This window comes from Eretmochelys imbricata, chromosome 24 (genome assembly GCF_965152235.1).
Source record: "Eretmochelys imbricata isolate rEreImb1 chromosome 24, rEreImb1.hap1, whole genome shotgun sequence".
Taxonomy (NCBI): Eukaryota; Metazoa; Chordata; order Testudines; family Cheloniidae; genus Eretmochelys; species Eretmochelys imbricata.
In genome coordinates, this window is record NC_135595.1 from 10107468 (window position 1) to 10130934 (window position 23467).

A 23467-nucleotide genomic window follows, 5' to 3' on the forward strand; every position below is an offset into this window, starting at 1 on the left:
GTAGTCTGGAGCTGTTCAACTATAGGCTGAGCAATTGCAGAATGGTGGTAGAATGCGCTGGTGCAGTTTACTGACTCGGTTAGACCTCAGCGAAACCAATATTCCCACTGTTATTACTGCTTGCTGTTCGCCCCACAATATCTGTGAGAATAAGGGGGAGATGTTTATGGCGGGGTGGGAGGTTGAGGCAAATCGCCTGGCCGCTGATTACGCACAGCCAGACACCAGGGCAGTTAGAAGAGTACAGGAGGGTGCGGTGCGCATCAGAGAAGCTTTGAAAAGCAGTTTTAGGAATGGCCAGGCTACGGTGTGAAAGTTCTGTTTGTTTCTCCTTGATGGAACCCCACCCGCGGGTTCACTCTACTTTCCTGTAAGCTAAGCACCCTCCCCTCCCCACTTCGATCACCGCTTGCAGAGGCAATAAAGTCATTGTTGCTTCACATTCATACATTCTTTATTTATTCATCACACAAATAGGGGGATAACTGCCAAGGTAGCCCAGGCGGGGTGGTGGAGGAGGGAAGCACCGGGAGGGGTGGTGGAGGAGGGAAGGACAAGGCCACACAGCACTTTAAAACTTTAAAACTTATTGAATGCCAGCCTTCTGTTGCTTGGGCAATCCTCTGGGGTGGAGTGGCTGGGTGGCTGGAGGCCCCCCCACCACGTTCTTGGGTGTCTTGGTGAGGAGGCTATGGAACTTGGGGAGGAGGGCAGTTGGTTACACAGGGGCTGTAGCAGTGGTCTGTGCTCCTTTTGCCTTTTCTGCAGCTCAACCATATAATGGAGCATATGAGTTTGATCCTCCAGCAGCTTGAGCATTGACTCCTGCCTTCTTTCAGCAAGCTGACGCCACCTACCATCTTCAGCCCTCCACCTCTCCTTGCGGTCATACTGTGTTTTCCTGCACTCTGAGATTGTCTGCCTCCACATATTTTGCTGTGCTCTGTCAGTGTGGGAGGACAGCATGAGGTCAGAGAACATTTCATCACGAGTGCGTTTTTTTCGCCTTCTAATCTTCACTAGCCTCTGGGAAGGAGAAACATATACAGCTGGTGGAGGGAAAAAAAAAGGGAGAGTGGTAGTTAAAACAACACATTTTATAGAACAATGGGTACACTCTTTCACAATAAATCTTGCTGTTAACATTACATAGCACATGTGCTTTCATTACAAGGTTGCATTTTGCCTCTTACTGAGGGTCTACTGGTTTCGTGTGAGAGATCACTCATGCAGGGCCGGGCAGCAGAATTCGGCTTGCAGGCAGCCATGGTAAGCCACAGTCTTTTGGCTTTTTTAACCTTCATAACATGTGGGAATGGCTTCAAACAGCAGCGCCCTTGTTTCCCATACAAAGTAGCTGTTGCGTTGGCCATTAAAAATGGGTTGGCAATTTAAAAGGAGGGCCTGCGGTTTCCAGGTTCACATGCAGCAGAAACCCAACTAACCCTCCCCCGCTCTCAATTCTCTGGAATGATGGCTTCACCCCTCCCCCCCCTGCGTGGCTAACAGCGGGGAAGATTTCTGTTCAGCCACAGGCAAACAGCACAGCAGGAATGGGCACCTCTGCATGTCCACTTACTAAAACTACCCTATTTCAACGAGGTAACCATGAATGATATCACTCTCCTGAGGGTAACACGGAGAGATAAAGAACAGATGTTGTTTGAATACCAGCAAACACCGGGACCATACGCTACAATGCTTTGCTCTGCAATGATTCCCGACTACGTACTACTGGCCTGGCGTGATAAAGTGTCCTACCATGGAGGACGGAATAAGGCTGCCCTCCCCAGAAACCTTTTGTAAAGGCTTTGGGAGTACATCCAGGAGAGCTTTATGGAGATGTCCCTGGAGGATTTCCGCTCCATCCCCGGACACGTTAACAGACATTTCCAGTAGCTGTACTGGCCGCAAATGCCAGGGCAAATTAATCATTAGACACGCTTGCTTTTAAATCATGTATAATATTTACAAAGGTACACCCACCAGAGGTCCCTTCTCTGCCTTCAGGGTCCGGGATCCCGCCTTAGGTGGGTTCGGGGGGTACTGGGTCCAGGTCCAGGGTGATAAACAGATCCTGGCTGTTGGGGAAACTGGTTTCTCCGCTTCCTTGCTGTGAGCTATCTACAACCTCCTCCTCCTCATCATTTTCCTCACCCCCGAAACCTGCTTCCGTGTTGCCTCCCACTCCTTGGACAGAGTCAAAGCACAGGGTTGGGGTAGTGGTGGCTGCACCCCCTAGAATGGCATGCAGCTCATCATAGAAGCGGCATGTCTAGGGCTCTGAACTGGAGCGGCCATTTGCCTCTCTGTTTTTTTTGGTAGGCTTGCCTGAGCTCCTTAATTTTCATGCGGCACTGCTGCACTAGCCTCTGTCCTTCATGCCATTGGAGATTTTTTCAAATATTTTGGCATTTCATCTTTTTGAATGGAGTTCCGCCAGCATGGATTCATCTCCCCATACAGCAATCAGATCCCGTAGCTCCCGTTCGGTCTATGCTGGAGCTCTTCGGCGATTCTGGGACTGCATGGTCTCCTGTGATGGTGACCTGTGCAGGTGAGCTCACCACGCTGGCCAAACAGAAAATGAGATTCAAAAGTTCGCGGTTTTCCTGTCTACCTGGCCACTGCATCTGAGTTGAGAGCACTGTCCAGAGCGGTCACAACTGAGCACTCTGGGATAGCTCCCGGAGGCCAATACCGTCGAATTGTGTCCACAGTACCCCAAATTTGACCCGGCAAGACCAATTTCAGTGCTAATCCCCTCGTCGGGAGTGGAGTAAAGAAATCGATTTTAAGAGCCCTTTAAGTCGAAAAAAAGGGCTTCATCATGTAGACGGGTGCAGGGTTAAATCGAGATAACGCTGCTAAATTTGACCGAAACTCGTAGTGTAGACCAGGCCTTAGACTGCATAGCTCTGCTGGTACAACTCTACCGTCCAGCAGAGCTTTTGTAGTGTAGCCTCCAGATTGCCTAGTGTATGCACCGCTCACCTAAGTGGAGAAGCTATACTGGTATAAGCACTTGTATACTGGTATAACTGCATCTATTCTAGGGGGCATTTGCCACTTTAACTATGCTGACCTAGATAAAGTCGCAAAGCTTTTAAGTGTAGACAAGGCTGGTGGCACTTAGGAGCCTATATCTCATTGAAAGCTACTTTTGAAAATGGGACTTAGGACTTCTCCAGCCAGGGAGGTATTCCAGAATAGCTATTCCTCTTTAAATTTACACTCTACCTCAGTCCAGAATAACTTGAATGTGCAGACAAGCCCTAAGTCACTTAGGAGGTTTTAAAAATGTTAGCCTTGGCTACATACCATGTTGTACCAGTTTAACTAAACCTTATTATTAATTATGTTTATTGTGGTAGTGGCTAAGGACAACCAAGAATGGGGCCCTATTGTGGTAGGTGCTGTGCAACCAGAGAGAAGTAGACAATCCCCACCCCCAAAGAGCTTACAATCTAACTCAGTGGTTCTCAAACTTTTGTACTGGTGACCCCTTTCACATAGCCTGCCTCTGAGTGCAATCCTCCTTATAAATAAAAAATACTTTTTTATATATTTAACACCATTATAAATGCTGGAGGCAAAGCAAGGTTTGCAGTGAAGGCTGACAGCTCACAACCCCCCATGTAATAATCTCGTGACCCCCTGAGGGGTCCTGACCCCCAGTTTGAGAACCCCTGATCTAACTAGACCAGACACAGAATAGGGGAAGGGGTAGAACACATCAGCAGTGTGTTTGCACAGCACCTAGCACCATGTGAAGTGATAATTCCCCTGTATGATGTTATTAGAACATGTTCCAAACCCACAGCTCTGCCCAGGTAGAAGTCGGCAAACAGGTTTGTCCTAAACAAAGGTGTGTTTGCCTTAATTTGCATTTAAGCTGTAAAGAGTTATCAAGCAGAAAGGGGCAAGAGAGGAAACAAAAGGAAACCTGCATGTCAAACACAGGTGACAAAACCCAGCAGGGAATATCCTTCGACACAGACTCTTTGTCTCCTCTTTCTTAGTTGGAAATGTTTTTCAAGAGGGGGACTGAAACTATTAAAAGGAGAGACAAACACCCCAAGGGACCCCTGTCTCTCCCGTCCGTCTCACTCTTTGTGCCTAACAAAACAAAAGAAGCAGCCGTTAGACTTCAGGGGAGGGGTCCCGACTTGAAGAGTTTGATCAGTAATGCTGTTGGAAGCATGTCGTGAGAAACTTTGCTTTAGATCTATTATAGTTTGTTAAGCTAAGCACTAGAAAGCATTTGATTATTGTTTTTCTTGGAACCATTTCTGACTCTTATGCCTTATTGCTTGCACTCAAAATCTCTCTCTTTGTAGCTAATAAACTTGTTTTTAATGTTTTATCTAATCCAGTGTGTTTAAGTGAAAGTGTCTGGGGAGCTCCATTTAAAGTGTATATTATTCCCTTAAAGCAAGGGTGGGCAAACTACAGCCCGTGGGCCGCATCCAGCCCGCCAGCCGTTTTAATCTGGCCGTTGAGCTCCCGCTGGGGAGCAGAGTCTAGGGCTTGCCCCTCTCTGGTGCTTCAGCCAGAGTGTAAGGTTGGGGGCTGCTCCGCACGGCTCCCGGAAGCAGTGGCATGTCCTCCCTCCGGCTCCTACACAGAGGTGGGGCCAGGTGACTCTGCTGCATGCTGCCCCGTCCATGGGTGCCACCCCTGCAGCTCGCATTGGTCGTGGTCCCTCTGAGGTAGAGCAGTGCTGTCATCCCCATTGTACAGATGGAGAACTGAGGCTCAGAGTGGCTAAGTGACTGGGCCAAGGTCACACAGGAAGCCTTTGGGACAGCGAATTGAAATTGTATCTTCCAAGTCCCGGGCTCGGATCCTAACCATCATTTTGACTGTCTTGTTTTGTTCTGAGAATGCTGAAATGTTTCATTTTGATAGGGTAAAAACATTTTGTTTTCATTTCATTTTGACTTTCATATTATAACATTAATTTGAATATAATATTGATAGGGTATGTCAATTGAAGTTTATATAGAACAACATAATAATAATAAACTAAACACAAACACTATAGCAGAAGTTACCCTACAGAGGATAACATGATCAAACATAGTAATTATTACACACAAAACAAAATACAAATGACATTAAAGGCAATATTCAGCGTTGTTGTAGCTGTGTTCAGTCCAGACCTGAAGAAGAGCTCTGTGTTAGCTCAAAAACTTGTCTCTCTCAGCCACAGAAATTGGTCCAACAAAAGATATTACGTTCCCCACCTTGTCTCTGTAACAGGCAACAAAAACTGGGGCCTCATCTATATTACAAGGTTTTGCCAGCCTGGCTATGTTGGCTGGGAGTGTGAAAAAAATCACAAACCCTACTTGACAGCTATGCTGGCAGAACCCCCAGTATAGATGCAACGATATCGACAGAAGAGCGCTTCCATTGGAATAGTGACTGCGGTTTGGTGAGGTGGTGCAGCTATGGCCCAAGAAGAATTCGTTCTGTTGGCGAATGCTGCGTCTAGACTAAACACCAGCCAAGGAGCTGTAGTGTAGACATGGCCAGAAAGGAGAGAAACAGAGGGAAAGAAACAACAAAGAAAGCAGAAGGGAGGGGGCAGGGCACACTCAGGAAGGAGTTACAACCCAACCTGCCAATTTATTCCCCCATGCCTATAAAGTCTGCCCATAAATCCATGACCTGATTGCAATGGTCTATATAGCATCTGTGCATATGAGGTACTGTATTTCATTTGTTACATTACATGATGATGGTTCAGCAGGATCAAAACGTTTCGAGGTCCCCGAATGGAATGTGTTCGGACTTTCTGTTCCGCGGAGAACATTTCCCAAATGTCTGGATTCCCCTGTGGGAGGGAAATGCTGTTTCTCCGGCTGGCTCAGACCCGCCTGCGGGGCCCCGAATGGAGACAGGGCCAGAGCCTGAGGGAGAGGAGCGTCTCCCCAGCACCCAGCCTCAGGCCGCCTTGTCACACTAAGACCAGGCGGCAGGGCGGGGCGCTGGGCCACCAGGGGCAGGGAGAGGGGCTGGGCTTGGGTCCAGGGAACCATGGGGTGGGGAGTGAGCTGGGCCGTGGCTGGGCCGCAGGGGCTGGGGAGGAGGGCTGGCTTGGGCGGGGCAGGAGGGAGAGATGACCTGGCCAGAGGGGCTCCTGGCCACGGGGCGGTGGGGAGGTTAAGCCTGGGTGCAGGGACGGGGGAAGGGGGGGACCTTGGGCCACAGGGAGGTGCAGGAGGGGGGTGAGCTGGGCCGGGCGCTAGGCCAGTGGGAGGAAGCTGCGTGCAGGACACGGGTGGGGGGTGAGCTGGGCTGGGGCAGCGCGGGGGGGGGCAGCTTTCTCCCAGCGGCCTCTCTGATTTGGGGGGGGCCAGTCCCTGGGTGCAGCCCCGCCCCCATCAGCGCCGAGCGGGGGTCGCGTTCTTTGGAACAGTCCGGGCCAGTGGAACCGAGGAAGGCCTCCGTCACCATGACAACCTGAGCGGCCTGGCGGGGGGAGGGGAGGGCCTTGGGGCGGTAACTAAGTTCACGGGGGCGAGGTGAAGGGCCCCCACTGGTAACCAATCAGGGCGGAGCTGTAGGTGTGATAGCCAGTCAGGACACAGGGCTGACGCCATCGACGATACCGTACCGGAATCCAATCAACACCTGGAGGCGGGGTGCACGGGGCGGTGAGCGTTGGCCGGGATCCAATGGGGGCACAGAGGGCGGGGCCTCACCTGGCGGAAGGGCGGGACCTCACCTGCGGGCGGTGAGCCGGGCCGGGTGGGGCTCAGTCAGGCAGCGGCGGGCGTCGCCTCTCGGAGTTCCGTGGGTCGCGGGGCGATGGCTGGGCCCGGGGCGTGGGGCCGGCTCCACTTCGTGCTCCTCAGCGTCAGCTCCTGTGAGTGCCGCGCCGGGGGCAGGAGTGAGGGGGCTGGGAGGGGAAGGGGGCGTTGGGCCGGGAGGCGGGCGGGCGGGCGGGCGGGAGGGTAGAGGAGGGGGCAGGGGCAATGGGGCGGGCGGGCAGACGAGGGGGCCTTGGGCATGGGGGGCGGGCGGGAGGGTGGGTAGAGGAGGGGGCAGGGGCAATGGGGCGGGCGGGCAGAGGAGGGGGCCTTGGGCGAGGGGGCAGGGGCAATGGGGCGGGCGGGCAGGCAGAGGAGGGGGCCTGGGGCCTTGGGCATGGGGGGCGGGCGGGAGGGAGGGTAGAGGAGGGGGCAGGGGTATGGGGGGCGGGCGGGCAGAGGAGGGGGCCTTGGGCAAGGGGGCAGGGGCAATGGGGCGGGCGGGCGGGCAGGCAGAGGAGGGGGCCTGGGGCCTTGGGCCTGGGGGGAGGGTAGAGGAGGGGGCCTAGGGCTTGGAGGCGGGGGCGGGCGGGGGGGAGGGTAGAGGAGGGGGCCTAGGGCCTGGAGGCGGGGGCAGGGGCAATGGGGGGGGCGGGCGGGCAGGTAGAGGAGGGGGCCTAGGGCCTGGAGGCGGGGGCAGGGGTAATGGGGCGGGCGGGCAGAGGAGGGGGCCTTGGGGCGGGCGGGCGGGGGGGAGGGGGCAGGAAGGCAGTTCAGGAGCTTCACTTTTTTATCACGTTGGGTGGTGATGTTACATGGGGCTGTGTCTGTCTGTCTCTCTTTGAAATGTTGAGACCCCTGCACCTTGGGGCTGCCTTTGCTCCCAGGTCTTGCTCCTTGCTTCACAGGTTGCTCGTTTTGTTGCTGAGCCTCCTTTTCTCAGCTGAGTCCCCACCCTGCATTGGCCCGTATTGCCTTTGGGGTTTGAGGATTGTGCTAAACATTTGGTGCTTTGAGTTTGAACCTCTGTAGAGCCCTCCCCAGGCCCCTTCTGGGCAGATAAAAGGCCTGGGAGGGTGGAGGTGGATTTTAGCGATGCTTCATTCTGAATTTTTGCTTGGTCTGAAATGGGGGAAGTTGTTTCTTTCCTTGTGAGTTAAACACTGTTTGTAAAATGCTGTTGATTCCTTATCAGCGGCATGTAGAGGGGCCTGTGCAATACTGATTGCAGGAGGCTCTGTTTTCACAATGCTCACAGTTGGAGACCTGTTAAGTCACAAATCCTAGATGCTGCTAAACAAATGCCCTTTCCTGTATTGACAAGAACACCTCAAATTCTGGAAACTGGAATCACTCTAGAAATCCAGTTCGGTCTTCACCATTGAGGCTATTCACTTCTTGCACTTAAACAATGAAAATTAGTTGTATTTTTTTGGGTAGTCTTTCTGCCATTGTTCCAGTGTTTTCATGCACTTGGCATGTTTGGATTGCAAATACTGCTGGGAAAGCTTTGTTTGTTTAAAGCTGTTGTTCCCTTTATGCTGCTTTTATGATGTATAAGAGCAGCCTGAATGTCGTAAAGTTTCATTTTCTTTCTGTAACTTTACATTTAGGAATATCAAGTCTTGTCTTCCCTGTCCTTGCTGGAGGATGAGAGAGCTGGAGTCTTTTCAACCAAAAGGGTGTCTGAATCTTCTAGAAAGAGCTATTAACTCAAATCTATCAGGATTTGCTTTAAATAGGTGTTTAATTTTGAAAGTTCTCAAGCTATTACTATTATCCGAGCATCTAGGAGCCTTAGTCACAGACCAGGATCTCTATTGTGGTAAGCCGTGTACAAACACAGAACCAAAAGACGGCTTGAGCCTGATACTGGCTAGACATCCACAAGGCAATATCAGAGAGAGAGGCTGAGATTTGGACAGAAGGCGACTGATCTGAAATAGACCTAGGTCTGAGCTGTCAGTGCAGAGATGGTAGTTGCCAACTTGTGTTTGCAAATAATACCGGTTATAAGGTTTCAGAGTAGCAGCCATGTTAGTCTGTATTCTCAAAAAGAAAAGGAGTACTTGTGGCACCTTAGAGACCAACAAATTTATTTGAACATTTGATGCATCCGACGAAGTGAGCTGTAGCTCACGGAAGCTTATGCTCAAATAAATTTGTTAGTCTCTAAGATGCCACAAGTACTCCTTTTCTTTTTGCCAGTTATAAGGTATAGAAGAAGAGAAGGGGACTAAGGACAGAGCCCTGTAGAACTCCCCAAAAAGCTTGGGGGGGGGGAACCTACTGAAGGAGTGATTAGAGAGGTAGGAGGAGAACCAGGAGAGGACAGTCAGGGAAGCCTAGGAGGGACAAGATTTCAAGAAGCGGAGCGTGGTCAGCTATGTCAAAGGTGGCTGATAGGTCAAGGAGAGGATGAGGATGGAGTACTGATTCTGAGCTTTGGCTAAGAGGAGGTTATTAGAGACTTTGGTGGGAGCAGTTTCAGTTGAGTGCAAGGGGTGGAAGCTGGATTGGATAGGGTCTAGGACAGGTGGTGCCAGCCTCTGTCGAGGCCTCGCCCCTGCTCACTCCATTCCCCCCTCCCTCTGTCGCTCGCTCTCCACTACCACCTTCTCTCACTGGTTCATTTTCACTGGGCTGGTGCAGAGGGTTGGGGTTTGGGCTCTGGGGTGGGGCCGGGGATGAGGGGTTTGGAGTGCAGAAGGGTGCTCTGGGCTGGGGCCAAGGTGTTCGGCGTGTTGGAGGAGGCTCCGGGCTGGCTTCGGAGTGTGGGAGAGAGGGGCTCTGGGCTGAGGCAGGGGGTTGGAGTGTGGGAGGGGGTATGGACTCTGGGTTGGGGCCAGAAATGAGAGGTTCAGGGTGCGGGAGGCAGGTGAAGTTTGAGGGCTGGGCTCTGGGGTGGGGCCAGGGATTAGGGGTTTGGCGTGTAGGAGGAGGTTCCGATCTGGGGCAGGGGGTTGGGGCACAGGAGGGGCTTCGGGAGGGAGTTTGGGTGTGGGATGGGGCTCAGGGTTGGGGTGTGGTGAGGGGTGTGGGCTCCAGGCAGCACTCACCTTGGGCAGCTCTCTGGAAGTGGTGACATGTCCCTTGGCTCCTAGGTGGAGGCGCAGCCAGGAGCTGCAGAGTCAGCGCTCAGGGCGGGGGCTGCACATAGAACCCCCCTTGGCCATTCTTCTGCCTAGGAGCCAAGGGACATGTTGCCGCTTCCGGTGAGCCACATAGAGCCAGGTAGTGAGTCTGCCAGCCCCGCACCAACCGGACTTTTAATGGTGCTGACCGGAGCTGCCAGGGTCTCTCTTCAACCAGGCTTTCTGGTCGAAAACTGGACACCTGGCAACCCTAGCCTCTTCCTGGTGGGGCGGGGGGGGGAGGGGCTGAGGTGGGCCAGACAGAAAATTGGGGAGCTGTGCCCCCGCTTGCCATGAGGCCCTACCTCCAGCCAGGTCTGAAGCTGGAGCTGGGCAATGTGGGGCACTGGCTGCTTGCAGCTGGCAGGAGCTGCCTGGGTGTGGGGACCTGGCTCCAGGGCCAGCAGAGCCCTCGGGGAGCAGTGATTGTGGGGGGTCAGGGTCCAGGAGCCTGGGCCAGAGTGGGTCAGTCCAGGCCGCTGTGGAGAGCTCCAGCCTTTCACCTGCCTTGGGCATCATGTCCCAGCGAGCGGGGACACAGGCCGGGGGCTACTGTCAGGCGTGCACCCCCCTTCCCCCCGCTTGGCCTTACTTCTCCAATGCTGCTGGAGCTGCATGCCCAGCCAGCAGCCTCTGCTCTGCCTTCAGAGCTGGGTGGCTGGAGAATGGCAGCTGCTGGGGAGGGCTAAGACAAATTTTAGGATGGCTATAGGCCCTGCAAGCCCTTCTCCCCTCCCTGCCAGTACTGGCCCTGGTCTAGGATGGAATTGGAGGAGAGGAATTCCAGCCAGGGATTGTAGATCATGTATTCAATGAGATTAGAGACAAAAGGGAGAGAGGAGATGGGATGGTAATGGGTGTGTGGGATGGAGTCAATGAGGCAAGTGGAGGTGTTGGAGAAGGAAAGAAGATGAGAAACTTCTGTCTGTGATCAGGGAGAAGGAGGAGAGAGTTGTGAGGTGGAGGGGTAGGTGAAGAAAAGGCAAGCAGATCTTTGTTTTTTGTTTTCCTGGGAAGAAATTGATAAGATCCTGTGTCAAGAGAGAAGCAGAGATGCGGGAGGAGGGGAAGGTTTGAGAAGTGAGTCAAAGGGTAGGCTACACTGCTGGAAAAAAAAGTGTATTAATTCAGGTTCACTAATTTGGGTTAAAATAATAATGAAGACACTTGTCTTTTAGCTTGGATTAGCAGTGCATCTGAGGCTGCCCTATAGACTTTAACTCAAGATGCTAACACGATGCCTAGTAGTAGTGTTTTCACTGCTTTGTTATCGTAAATTAGCTAACCTGAGTTAAGAATACACCTCTAGTTTGTAGTGTAGACATACCCGAAAGTGGTGAAAAGGCAGCTGGAATTAGAGGCATGGGATTCATTTAAGATGGAGTAGTAGAGTGGTTCATGTAGGAAGATGGTAGAACAGGAGAGAATTAATTTGTAGTGCGTGCAATTAGCCTGGTCATAGCCAGAGCTGGTTTAAGACCTTTAGAGGCCCTAAACATTGAAAAGATTATGGTGCCCCCTCATAAGTAATTCAAAATAAAAACAATACTATTCCGTAAAATATTTTATTTTTTGAAATGACACAAAACGTACATGTATGCTGGAATTAAAATAGCTTTTCTAGATTTTCTGGTTGCAAAATTCTGGATAGGTTCACTGAAGCTGACTCAATGAAGCATGTCAACTTCCATACACAATAGGGAAAGTGAACCAAGTCTGTCCTGACACATTGTTGTTCTCTGAGGGTTTTTTATTCTTTTCAGCTGAGAAAAAGAGTGTTCTGCAGAGCAGTTAGTAATCATCAATGTTAGAAAAATACGTAGTGTGATCTGTACATTTGGAAATACGCATCGTATTCAGTCTTTCAGTATTGTGTCATGAAGATCAATGTGACTGAATTTCATTTTTCCTGTTTCATTAAACTTTGCGCGCATATAACAGTGGAACTGCCATACTTCTCCACAGAGATTCATGTTCAAGTCAACAGGGTATGAGTCAACTAGCTTTTGGGAACTTCGTGAATATTGTTCGTCAGATAAGTCCATGTCGTTTAGAAAAGAAAATCTACTTGATACTTCTTTGTACACTTCACCTCTCCTCTTCATATGAGCTTCAAGTGTATCGATTATAGTGTAGTAAGTAGATACATGAAATTTGTCTCTAGGATTCAATGCCGTTTCTGTTGCACTGCTATCATTTGCTTGTTTTTTCCTGATTCGCTTGTGGGACTGGGCTTCTTTGTAGTTAGTATCAGGCAAGATATCTTTTGATAGGTCTTCAGATCTTCCAAATCATTCCTCAAAGTGTGTAAGTGGTCTGCTAATGATTGACAGAGGTCTGCACATGTTTTCAAATCCAATTCTTTTTCTTGGAGAGCTTGACTTGTGTGGTAAAAGGGTTGTAAAATTTCATTCCACATGGTCAACATGAATACAAACTCTATTTCTTGCATCTTGTTCGCAATGTATGTATAGTTTCTCCCTTTTGTGATTGGTCTTCAGCTATAATTTCTAATGCATCCACAGCCTTTGAGTAGGACTCCAGAATTGCACTTGTTGCCACTGCATGTGCCTCCTAGTGAGTATTAGAAAGAGATTTCAACACACGATCATTGCCCAAATGTTTTAAGAACTGCTTTTTTTGAAATATCAAATCAAATTTAAAAAAAAAATTTTTTTTTTGGTGCCCCCTGTTTTGCTGGTGCCCTAAGCATGTGCTTAGTCTGCCTATTTGGGTAATCCAGCTCTGGTCATGGTGGTTTTGCCAGGAACGCACCACAATGCAAGAACAGGAGTGGAGGAAGCAGATGTTGGGGGTGAGCATGGGTGGTGTGTGTGTGTGGGGGGGGGGAGCAGCAATAAATTGGCAGGGAGGACTTTCAGATGGAAGGGGGTGAAAAAAGTCAAGGTGGATAAGTGAAGAATGGAGGGAATCAACAACCATTCTAGAGGAGAGGGATGAAAAGTCATGGAAAACAATCAGTTTCCTTTAAATAGCTCTGGTTAATGTCAAAATCCGGTTAATTCTCTAGTGAGTCAGCGAGTGTGTGAAGCTCTATTCTCTCATGTAAAAAAAGCAAAAAACAAAAGCTATTATTAAAACACATCAATTTAGGCCTTTTTTGTGCATTGTTTCTTCTTTACAATCAAACACATATTTGACCCTTTTGTAGGTCACTTAAAAAACATTAAACCCTGTTCGTTTCCACTGAATTTCTAAAAATCAATGGAAATTTGTGATTTTAGTTTTTAAAACGTACTTTTTAAAGAAAAACAATTTGTGCTTGTTTAATTTCCTGGGTCAAAGCTGACCTGCCAGCCTCCTTTTTAAGGTAGCCTCTATTTCCATTTAAAAAACCCCCCCTCTTTTCAGTCTTACGTAATGCATGTTGCATGTGTGTAAATTTAACTTTGAATTAAAACTTCAAATAATTCCAGAATGCATGTGTAGCTCCTGCAATCAGGTTTGGCTTTTGCCCCCCTTTTTCAACTTCTGGATGGTATTCTTGATGAAGTCAGACAAATTGACCACTTCTCTGTTCCAAAACCTCCCAGTTGCTTGTAACCATCCATTTTGATTGAATCATGGGAGCTTGCAGTCTCCTTTGCACATGATGCTGTTTTAATGACATGCTAGTGATAATGGGTTAATAAACCTGCATGTCTGCTTTTCCCATCATGCTTTCTCCCATGTTTGCCCTTTACTTGTGAGAACAAATCCTCATTAAAATTTGAAAAGTCACCACTTTATTTCTTTTAAATCCATCCTTAATCTACCTTTGTGAAACTACCATGTGATGCTGGCTAGAAATAGTGATCGCTTGTGAGTACTAAGATTGCCGTTACCACTAACCTAACATCCCTTCATTCTCCCTCCTGTCTTGTTTACAAGTCAAATCTTTTGTCTTAGACTAAGCGTTATGGGAAAGGGACTGTCTGATTTATAAAAAGAAAAGGAGTACTTGTGGCACCTTAAAGACTAACACATGTATTTGAGCATAAGCTTTCGTGAGCTACAGCTCACTTCATCGGATGTCCGATTTGTTTGTACCTTGCCTAGGACAATGAATGGGGCTCTAATTCTGATAGAGGTGCTTATAACAAATGCTGACTGCAGAAGGCTCCAGTCTGTCCACACAAAGAATCAATACTTTTGTAAAGTTGGCTCCAAATTAAAATTAAGAACTGCCATACTGGGTCAGACCAGAGGTCCATCAAGACCAGTATCCTGTCCTCTGACAGTGGCCAATGGCAGGTGCCCCAAAGGGAATGAACAGTCAGGTTATCCTCAAGTGATCCATGCCCTGTCACCCAATCCCTTCTTGCTCATCCTGTCTAATAGCCGTTGATGGACCTATCTTCCATGATAAAGATGTTTCTTAAGTGCGTTAAAAAGCACTTAAAGTAATTTTTCCTGTTTTCCTATAAAATGTATTTACAGATTTAATCTCTTTAAAACATTAGTAATAAGGGCAAAATGCTTGACTGTTAATGGTAGAGGTATCAGCAGGGTTGTCTCAATAGCGCAGACAGAGGGCAGGAGTTTCAAAAGGATGTAAGAACCTCTGGAGAAACTGGTGGTCTAGGCTGAACAAGTATTGATGGGGTCCTGTTAGGACGGAGATCTTGCCTTTCGCTCCCTGATCCTTTAAAATCCCCAGAGGGCGCATGCCTCTCTTTTATAAACCTGAACTTTTCATCTGTTGGGGACATAGTCACACAGAGATTGCTGATCCAGATGTTGGAGGGTGTCCTTTGGAAGTGCAAAGATCTCAGTAGTTAGTCTCATGCAGGGTGGAAGGATAGCTTATTGGATAAGGCTCTGGACTGGGAATCAGGAGACTTGGGGTCAGTTTCTTACTCTGCCACAGGCTTCTGGTGTGACCTTGGCAAATCACTTAATCTACCCTGTGCCTCAGCTCGCCATCTGTAAAATGAGGATAATACAGCAGTGTGAGGTTAAAATCCATTGGTGGTTGTGAGGAGCTCAGATATAACTACCTAGATCTGCTTTTGCTCTATGGATGTTGGTGTTCCGGGGTGTGGATTTTGGAAAAAATCTTTTTATAGCCAGTCTGGGTTCATCATACATAAAAGCAAACCTCTGTAGCTCAGCCTGGAGAAATGAGCACCACACTGCTGCTTCCAGTGCCTGGGTGGAAACGGTGTGGCCGAGAGCCAATCCTAAATCCCAGTTTGCCTTTGGAAACCGTAAACTCAGTTATATCTCACTTACATTAACCTGGCGCAACCGTGCAGGTAAAAATCTATTAATGGATTTTAACCTGCTGCTGAACGCAGCCAGAAGTGTGGCGTAGACACAGGTTGGTGTTGGAAAAGAGGTGATCAGTCCCAGGGACTATTCCTGTGGGATTTGCCTCTTCCAGTGTAAGGGGAGTGAGGTATACTGATATGAAAAAGCAAACTGAGTCCCTTGTTGCTCTCAATTCCATAAACTAGTCTTTCCATACCCCCTCATCATCATCTGTGGCTCTTCTCTGAGCACCCTGCAATTTAAAAAGTGTAAGTTACTATGGAGAGGCCTCCTGTGTGAAAGGCTTCTTGCCCCAGCAGAGCAAAGAACAGCCTGTCTTGTTTACGCAGGTTCCCAAATGACTCAGTCTCATCTGCCAAACAAATTCAGAAACCATTCATGCTGCTTTGCAACTCCTGAGCTATTCTGAGCTCTGCCTATTGCTGTCCAGAAGAGGTATCACCCTGTGCTACTTTCCAGCCAGGTCTGGGTATTGTAATGATCACTGGAATCTCATTAGAATCCAGCAGAGTCAGGCACTCCATGGCCCTGCTTGACTTGTGCTCTAGCCAGTCCCCTTCCCACCATGCTCTGGCCCTGTGCTGTGGCTGTACCCCACCCTTGCTTAGGAGTTCTCCATGTGCGTGACCCACGCTAGTGGCTTCCCCCAGAGCAGTGAGTGCCTGGGCTGCACTAGTGGTGAGCGTGGGGCTTAACAGCTGCTGCTCCTGCTGAAGGCTGTCTGCAGACTCAGGTAGAAGTTGCAGTGTTGCTTACACTTGGGTCATATTTTCTGGGTCTTCTAGAGGGCTTTAAATAGCACCATTAAATAGAAGCTGAGGCCCATGGCATGTAGCTGGGGGTCTGTGCCTCAATTCCTTCACACGCTCTTCTATAAATAGAAACCACAGGAAGTGTCTTGCAAGTGGAGCGCATCATGGGCTGTGACAGATTCAGCAAACATGGCACTGCTCTGAAGGGAGAGGTGGGGCAGAGGCGACCCCGACAAATCAGCAAGCCTGCCATAGCCAGATAAGATGTCCTGCTGGCGCTTGCAGAGCGGGTGGATGGGTTTTGGGTGGGTGCGGAAGGAGGTTCTAAACTTCTTGGAAGTGCCTGACGTGTCAGTTTTAAAGAGTTTCAGAGTTACTGCTCTGTCGCTATGGGTGGGAGGGGATCTGAGCTCCTCTTATTCCAGGCTCTGTTAGCTGTAGCAGGAAGGCAGCGCAGTATCAGGGCCCTTTTTGGAAAGTTTAGTTTGCAGCTCTGAGGGATAGAAACCTAATTTTCTTAAGAACTAAAGAGTAGCTTCTGCAAACGTGACTGGACTGGCCCCTCCCATAGTAGGGATGCTTCCTACTCGTTGTAGGTGAGAGCATTTTTCTAAAATGGACACGGCACATGGGGAAGGACCAGTTCTGTTAGCTCGGGGCACATAGGAGAGGCTATGATCTGCTCTGCTTTGGCCAGGTCTAAGCATAAAAGGCTTTGCCAGCGTAGCTATGTTGGTGTACTCTGCTGGCAAGCGCACCTTGTGTTCATACAGCTTATACTGGCACAACTGTGCTTTTGCTGGCATAGCTGCTTCTAGCCTCCCTGAGTGAAATAAGCTGTACCAATAAAGGGCACTTTTACCAGTATAGCTGCTTTTGCTAACCGACCTGTGTTGGTCACAAATCACACCTATTCACGCCCCTGCCTGACGGCTCGTTGTGTAACTCTGGCCAGGGTCTGGTTCGTGGCTCCAGGCAGTGGCCAGGATATGACACTGAAAAGGGAGGAAAAAGCTTCTTAAAGCATCTCACTAGTTGTGCAATGCTATTCATGTACATGGGAGGGGAGAACAGGAGAGTTTGCTTCCATAAGCTTCAGGGGAGCAACCTGAGTCTGCTTGAACAGTTGAAGACCTTGATGAGTCACCCAGCAAAAGACCTGGTAGCTCCTGGGACAACTCCAGTGTTTGAGCGGCTCTGAGTCGCTCTCAGCTCTGTTCATGTTCTTCTTGTGTGCTGCTTTTCTGGGTTTATTTTCAGCAGCATGCTACTTACTGTTCATGGTGCAGCTAGCGGTGGAGCGCTCTCCACTGGCTACTAGAAACATTTCATTGAGCCAAACGCTTCCATGTTGCTCCCAGCCTCTGTCATATTTAGATTCAACTGGTAGGTATTAATGATTTACAAAACACCTGCTGGTGTAGCAACTAGGTACTAATTTATACTTTTGTAAATAAGCCAACCTATCAAGTGTATTGGCAGCTTTCTTCCTAGGAATGAAAGAGTGGCCCAAATGCCAAACCAAATAAATGCATCTTCACTTGTGCCCTGAAGGATGCTGCGCTCTGGCTGGTTGCCAGGGGCCATGTGTTTGGAAAGAGATCTCCCTCCTTTTCTGGGAAGAGCAGTCCCAGAAACTGACAGCAAAAGAGCTGAGGGAGGAGCATGATCTGAGTCCCAACATGTTCCACAGTCAGGTCATGGAGTGTGACCATCATCTTGGACATGAATAAAAAGCTGATGCAGAGATTTGAACAGAGAAGTTACACACTCAGAGCCATGCGTTGGTGTTGATGACTAGCCTTTGATTGCACTTCTGGAAAGGTTTTGAGAAGCTGGTGGCTATTCAATCCCAAATGCACAGAAACATCCCTGCCATGCTGGGCAGGAGTTGGCTCAATTACTTATACCCTTCCACTTAACCCTGGTGGGACAACTTAACTCATCTAGTTGAACCAGTGCAAACCCCACGGTAAATACTCAAACTAAAATTAGAGCGGCTTATATCAATTTAGCTGAAGTCAATTCCTTCCTAACTTCAGCTAAACTGAGTTAAAGCAAAAAGAAAAGGAGTACTTGTGGCACCTTAGAGACTAACCAATTTATTTGAGCATAAGCTTTCGTGAGCTACAGCTCACTTCATCGGATTCATCGGAGTTAAAGCAATTCTTAAATCCGAATAAGTGTGTCTACATGGGGTTTTGCACTGTTTTAATTACATCTGTTTGTAAACCAGTGTGGCTATCTCATACAGGCAAGCCCTTGGTCTGGAGCTGAGCTGAAAACCCATAGCTGAAGCAACAGTAATACAGGATTTAAAATGCCTTTTTGCTAATACATGCCAGACATCTATTTCACTTGGGCAGGGTAAGCATGGATTAAGGGCTGTTTAGGGTACCTTAATGGGTAATTTCTGTGTTTAAAAACAAGTTCCTGGCTTTCAAATCTGTATCAGCAGCATCTTGCCCAGTTTTTCTTTCCTAGAGTTACTGCTGTTTTTATAGACTGAGGGCTCTGCACTTCACCATTCAACACAGTCCTTATGCAGGTTTCAGAGTAACAGCCGTGTTAGTCTGTATTCGCAAAAAGAAAAGGAGTACTTGTGGCACCTTAGAGACTAACCAGTTTATTTGAGCCTGAGCTTTCGTGAGCTACAGCTCACTTCATCAGATACATACCATGCAGAACACCTAAAAGGCAAAAAGACCGTCTACTTCAGGGATTCTCAAATTGGGGGTCGGGACCCCTCAAGGGGTTGCTAGGTTATTATGGGGTGGGGGTTGTGAGCTGGCAGCCTCCATCCCAAACCCCACTTTGCCTCCAGCATTTAAAATGGTGTTTAATACATAAAAGTGTTTTTAATTCATGGGGGGTGGGGGTTGCATTCAGAGACTTGCTATGTGAAAGGGGTCACCAGTACGAAAGTTTGAGAACCACTGGTCTTGTTGTGCCTTCCCCTCCCTCCACACACACTGTCCTTAGTGGGACTATCCTAGAGAAACTGCTGAATTGGAATTCATTTGCAAATTGGATACTATTAATTTAGGCTTAAATAGAGACTGGGAGTGGCTAAGTCATTATGCAAGGTAGCCTATTTCCTCTTGTTTTTTCCTAACCCCCCCCCCCCCCCCCCAGATGTTCTGGTTTAACTTGGATTTAAACTTGGAGAGTGGTCAGTTTGGATGAGCCATTAGCAGCAGGAGAGTGAGTTTGTGTGTGTATGGGGGTGGGTTTTTGGAGGGGGGTGAGGGAGTGAGAGAACCTGGATTTGTGCAGGAAATGGCCTAACTTGATTATCATGCACATTGTGTAAAGAGTTGTCACTTTGGATGGGCTATCACCAGCAGGAGAGTGAATTTGTGTGAGGGGGTGGAGGGTGAGAAAACCTGGATTTGTGCTGGAAATGGCCTAACCTGATGATCACTTTAGATAAGCTATTACCAGCAGGACAGTGGGGTGGGAGGAGGTATTGTTTCATATTCTCTGTGTATATATAAAGTCTGCTGCAGTTTCCACGGTATGCATCCGATGAAGTGAGCTGTAGCTCACGAAAGCTCATGCTCAAATAAATTGGTTAGACTCTAAGGTGCCACAAGTACTCCTTTTCTTTTTGCGAATACAGACTAGCACGGCTGTTACTCTGAAACCTGACATTTAGTAAGCTGCTTATCTCAGCATCTCTGGTTAATATGTAGCTGCCCCTTACCTCACTAGGCCAAAGTTAAATTGTTCCTCTGAGGGCTTTAAACACTGCTTTATCATCAGGCTCCAGAGAATGAACTAGAGCAGCTGTTGTCAAACTGTGGGTCACAACCCAGTTTTAATGGGGTCACCAGGGCCCACGTTAGATGCCAAAACCCTGCCACCCAGGCCGAAGCCAAAACCCAAGGGTTTCAGCCCTGGGCGGTGGGGTTCAGACCACAGCCCTGCTGCCCAGGAATGAAGCCCTTGGGCTTTGGCTTCATCTCCCACACCCAGGGCAGCGGTGCTCAGGCTACTACTTCAGCCTTGTATGGGGGGCCGTGTTTTTTTGTTAGGAAGGGGTTGTGCTGCAGTGAAGTTGAGAACCACTGAGCTAAAGCAAAGGATGGATGGGCCCTGTCTACACTAATTAAAAACATTTTGAAACATTTTCCACTACTGGTAGTAGCACTGGGAGTTTTAGTGTAGACCGGTTGCTGAGGCTTTTAATACCATATCGGCTGGACTTGCTCTGAGTGGATTTGCAAAAACAAGATGTGCTGTACCAGTGTTAGCAATGAGAAGCAATCTGGTAAAAAAAATCCCTAATGTAGACAGGGCAAGCAGGGCAGCAGCTGCTGCTGAGCAGAGTGAAACTGAGGACTCTAGTGGGCAGAGGCAGCTTGGCTGTGTCTTGAAATCCTGGCTGTTGGCAGCAGGTAAGAGTGGGAATGGATAGCTATTTGATCAGTGACCCTTCCCCCAATACAGTGACACTACCCATAAATGTCCGGGGAGGGAATTTCCTGCTGAAGGGGAGGAGGGTTTATAAATTTGCTCGGGGTACTGATCAAGGGAGCCTAGGTTATTAAGTATTTTCGGGCTACTAAATTCCCTTAAACTCATGAAAGTCCCAGGCTATGGTTGAAAACTGAAGGCTGCCTTTGAAAGGGTTAATCATTCCAGGTGGGCCCCTCTCACTCTGGCCCCTTTCACTCACCTTCAGTAACAAAGGGATCTTCTGCTGAGTTTCACTTGTTTTTTTGTGTTAGACAAAACCCGGCCAATGTTAGCTGGGGTAAGTAAAACCCACCTGGAGAAGCAATAAAGAGCAACCTGTCTACACGAAAACTCCCAGTGCTACTACCAGCACTACCCCTCCCAGGCTGGCCAGCTGAACTGGACAGACGATGACGGCCTGGCTGAGTACACCAGATGCCCCAGGGTATTTTCCATCAGGCCCATGGCATATTGGCACTGTCACCTTCTTCCCCTGCCCTCTGAGGCCTCCCTTTGAGCCTCACTGCAATCCACACCCAAGAGGGGTATGAGTTCCCTTTTCTGTCCCCCCTCTCCGCTGGCGCATACTTCTGGGCCACACCAAAATGTTTCCCCGGGGGCCCCTCCCTTGTTTTGTTTCCCTCTCTTTGACAATCTGGCCACCCAGAGGAAGGCCTGCTAAAAGCATTGCCCATCTACTGTTCAGCAGCCATGTCTTAGGATTGTCTGCAGGCAGGGCAGCATGAGAGGCAGTTGCTAGGGTTCAGGTCTGTTGAAAATGGCTTGGTTTAAATGATTACCTCTCACACTGTGGACAAGACTTAAACCTGTTCTGGAAACTGAGTGATGTTGCATATAGACCATTGCAAGGAGATCAGCTGGGAGGGAGTTGCTCACTGGTAGTAAAGTACAATCCTTGTGACTAACTCACCCCACCCTTGCATGTTAAACAATAATGTGCATCAGTTATGAAAAATCACGTTCTTCCTCCTTGTTGCTGCTCTGGAGGAGGTGGCTGGGAAGTGAAAATGGCTTAGTATTTTGTGTGTGTGAGCGTGCAGAAGAAATGCATTGGTGTCTTCCAGGATGCAAAAATAATCCCAGAACGTGCTGCTTCTGTCTGCAAAGACACAACACAACCATGGTGCAACATGCTGTGGCCACAGTCACATTTAATCAGGGTTAGTGGTGAAAACTGAGCTTGAAGCGAATGCAGAGAGGCAGAGAATCCTGAGCCCAGGCACTGTGATAGGAAACCTCTTCCTGAGGGCTGTGACTTTGTTGGCAAAAATGAGGGTCACCTCTGGTGCAACTCCAGTGGTGATAGCAGTAGCAGGAATTGTAGTGTAGGTATATTATCTACAATGCAGCTGCCATCACTTCTCCAATGTGTGAACTAGGAAGTCCCAGGGCTTGATTGTGCCTCTGACAATTTATTTTGTACACTCCTTTGCTAACATAGCATTTAACTGGGCCATCTGGCCATTCAATTGAACACCTTACTGGGGGAGGGAAAGGTGGGTTCACACTTTGGTTGCTATTTGGCTATAGGCAGGGCAGGGCTAGATATCAGTGTGCATTGTGCTGCTTTTCTGTTGCAAAGATGCAGCCTTTATGCTCCCTTTTGAATGTGCATGAAGTTAATTGCAGAGAAACCCTAAAATCACAGGATCTTGTTCCACTGGTGGGATGTTCTGGCCTTGCTTAGCTAAGGGTATATCTGGAAACTTCTCCCTCCTCCTCCCACAATTCTTCGGTGGAGAGCGTGAGAGAGAATTCTCTTCTTGGTAGAAACGGCTCACCTCTTCTTCCTGCTGAGATCTTTCTCAAAGGAAAACCCACTGGTTTCCTTTTAGAAAACAGGAGGTAGGAAGAGGGGCTGGACAAAACTGCCTCCCTGAAGAAGAGCTCTGTGTAAGCTCCGAAGCCTGTCTCTCACCAACAGAAGTTGGTCCAGTAAAAGATACTACCTCCCCCACCTGTGTCTGACTTCTAAAAGGAAGCATTTCTCCTGACAAACCCACTGTCGGGAGCAATTTGTTGCCCTTTGTCATGTGATTTGAACTGAGTTGCTAAGTTCCTTGGGGTTTTTCTCCTCACTGTTGTGATTTGACCAAGGCAAATTGAGTAGTGAGTCATTCACCCTCTGCTGGCTCCATGGCTTCAAGCTAGGAGTTATCAGCCAGTTGAATCTGTGCCATGCCCCATCCATCTCACCTGACTGGTAAATTCAATCAAACACTGAGTAAAGCATGTCAGGGCAGGATGAGTCATTACCAGAGAAGAGCAAAACAGCCAGGTGCCAGGCCGCTCTGTGACTAGGGTCACCAGATTAAACGGAGAAAGTATCGGGACACATGGGGGAAGCAAAAAAAAAATATCGGGACAAACGGCGTCCTGACCATGCATTGGTTGGGATGCGCGACAAAGACCTAAAAATCGGGACAGTCCTGATTTTTATCGGTACCTCTGGTCACCCTATCTGTGACATATAAGCAGAAATACCTCCTCTCTGAATTAACCAGATGCGTATTCCTTCAGACTCTGCACATTTGAATAGAGCCCCATCATCATGGGACAGATGAGGGGGTCCCTTGTCGGTGGATCCGCAAAGGGGAGCATGAAGAGCTGTAGCTCTTCAGCTGCTATTAGGGCACTGGACAAAGCTGTCTCCCTTATCTTCTGGACTGGAAGTCAACATTCCTGGGTTCTAATCCTGACTCTGCTACTGGTCCGCTGTGTAATCTTGGGCAAATCTTTTCCTGTGTTGGTAAATGGGGAAGATAATGACCTCCCCACCCCATCTTTATAAAGTGTCTTAATGTCTACAGATAAAGTGGTTTTAAGTGCTAAATTGCTGGTCCCCAGAGAAGGTAAGGGGAGTCCCTAATTCAGATCTGAATTGTACACCAATCCGCCAACACTCTTCAGAATCCTTTGGTTAGTGTCCTGAATGAAATATGGCTATTGAATGACACATGTTGATGCTCTGATGTGTCAAATCCACACGCTCAAGCCCTGGGAATGTGCAGCCTGACAAGGTTTGGTGTGGAGGGTTTCCAGTTTGACTCTGTACTGGGAACAG

The 23467-nt window shown here is 48.7% G+C and overlaps 1 protein-coding gene and 1 long non-coding RNA gene across 2 annotated transcripts in view; one reads left to right on the forward strand and one right to left on the reverse strand.

The window, feature by feature from the left end:
* Nucleotides 1-484: 484 nt before the first annotated feature.
* Nucleotides 485-6841, reverse strand: LOC144279533 (uncharacterized). Its single transcript, XR_013348682.1, has 4 exons — nucleotides 6737-6841; nucleotides 5741-5842; nucleotides 1987-2571; nucleotides 485-1049 (listed from the first exon to the last, which is right to left on the reverse strand). It is a non-coding gene; the product is annotated as an uncharacterized LOC144279533 (long non-coding RNA).
* The window catches only part of F11R (F11 receptor), a 49864-nt gene continuing 33106 nt past the window's right edge, over nucleotides 6710-23467 (forward strand). The window contains exon 1 of the mRNA XM_077841080.1: nucleotides 6710-6877. Coding sequence (XP_077697206.1) covers nucleotides 6820-6877 — 58 coding nt within the window. The 5' untranslated portion in view covers nucleotides 6710-6819. The remainder of the gene's footprint in view (nucleotides 6878-23467) is intronic.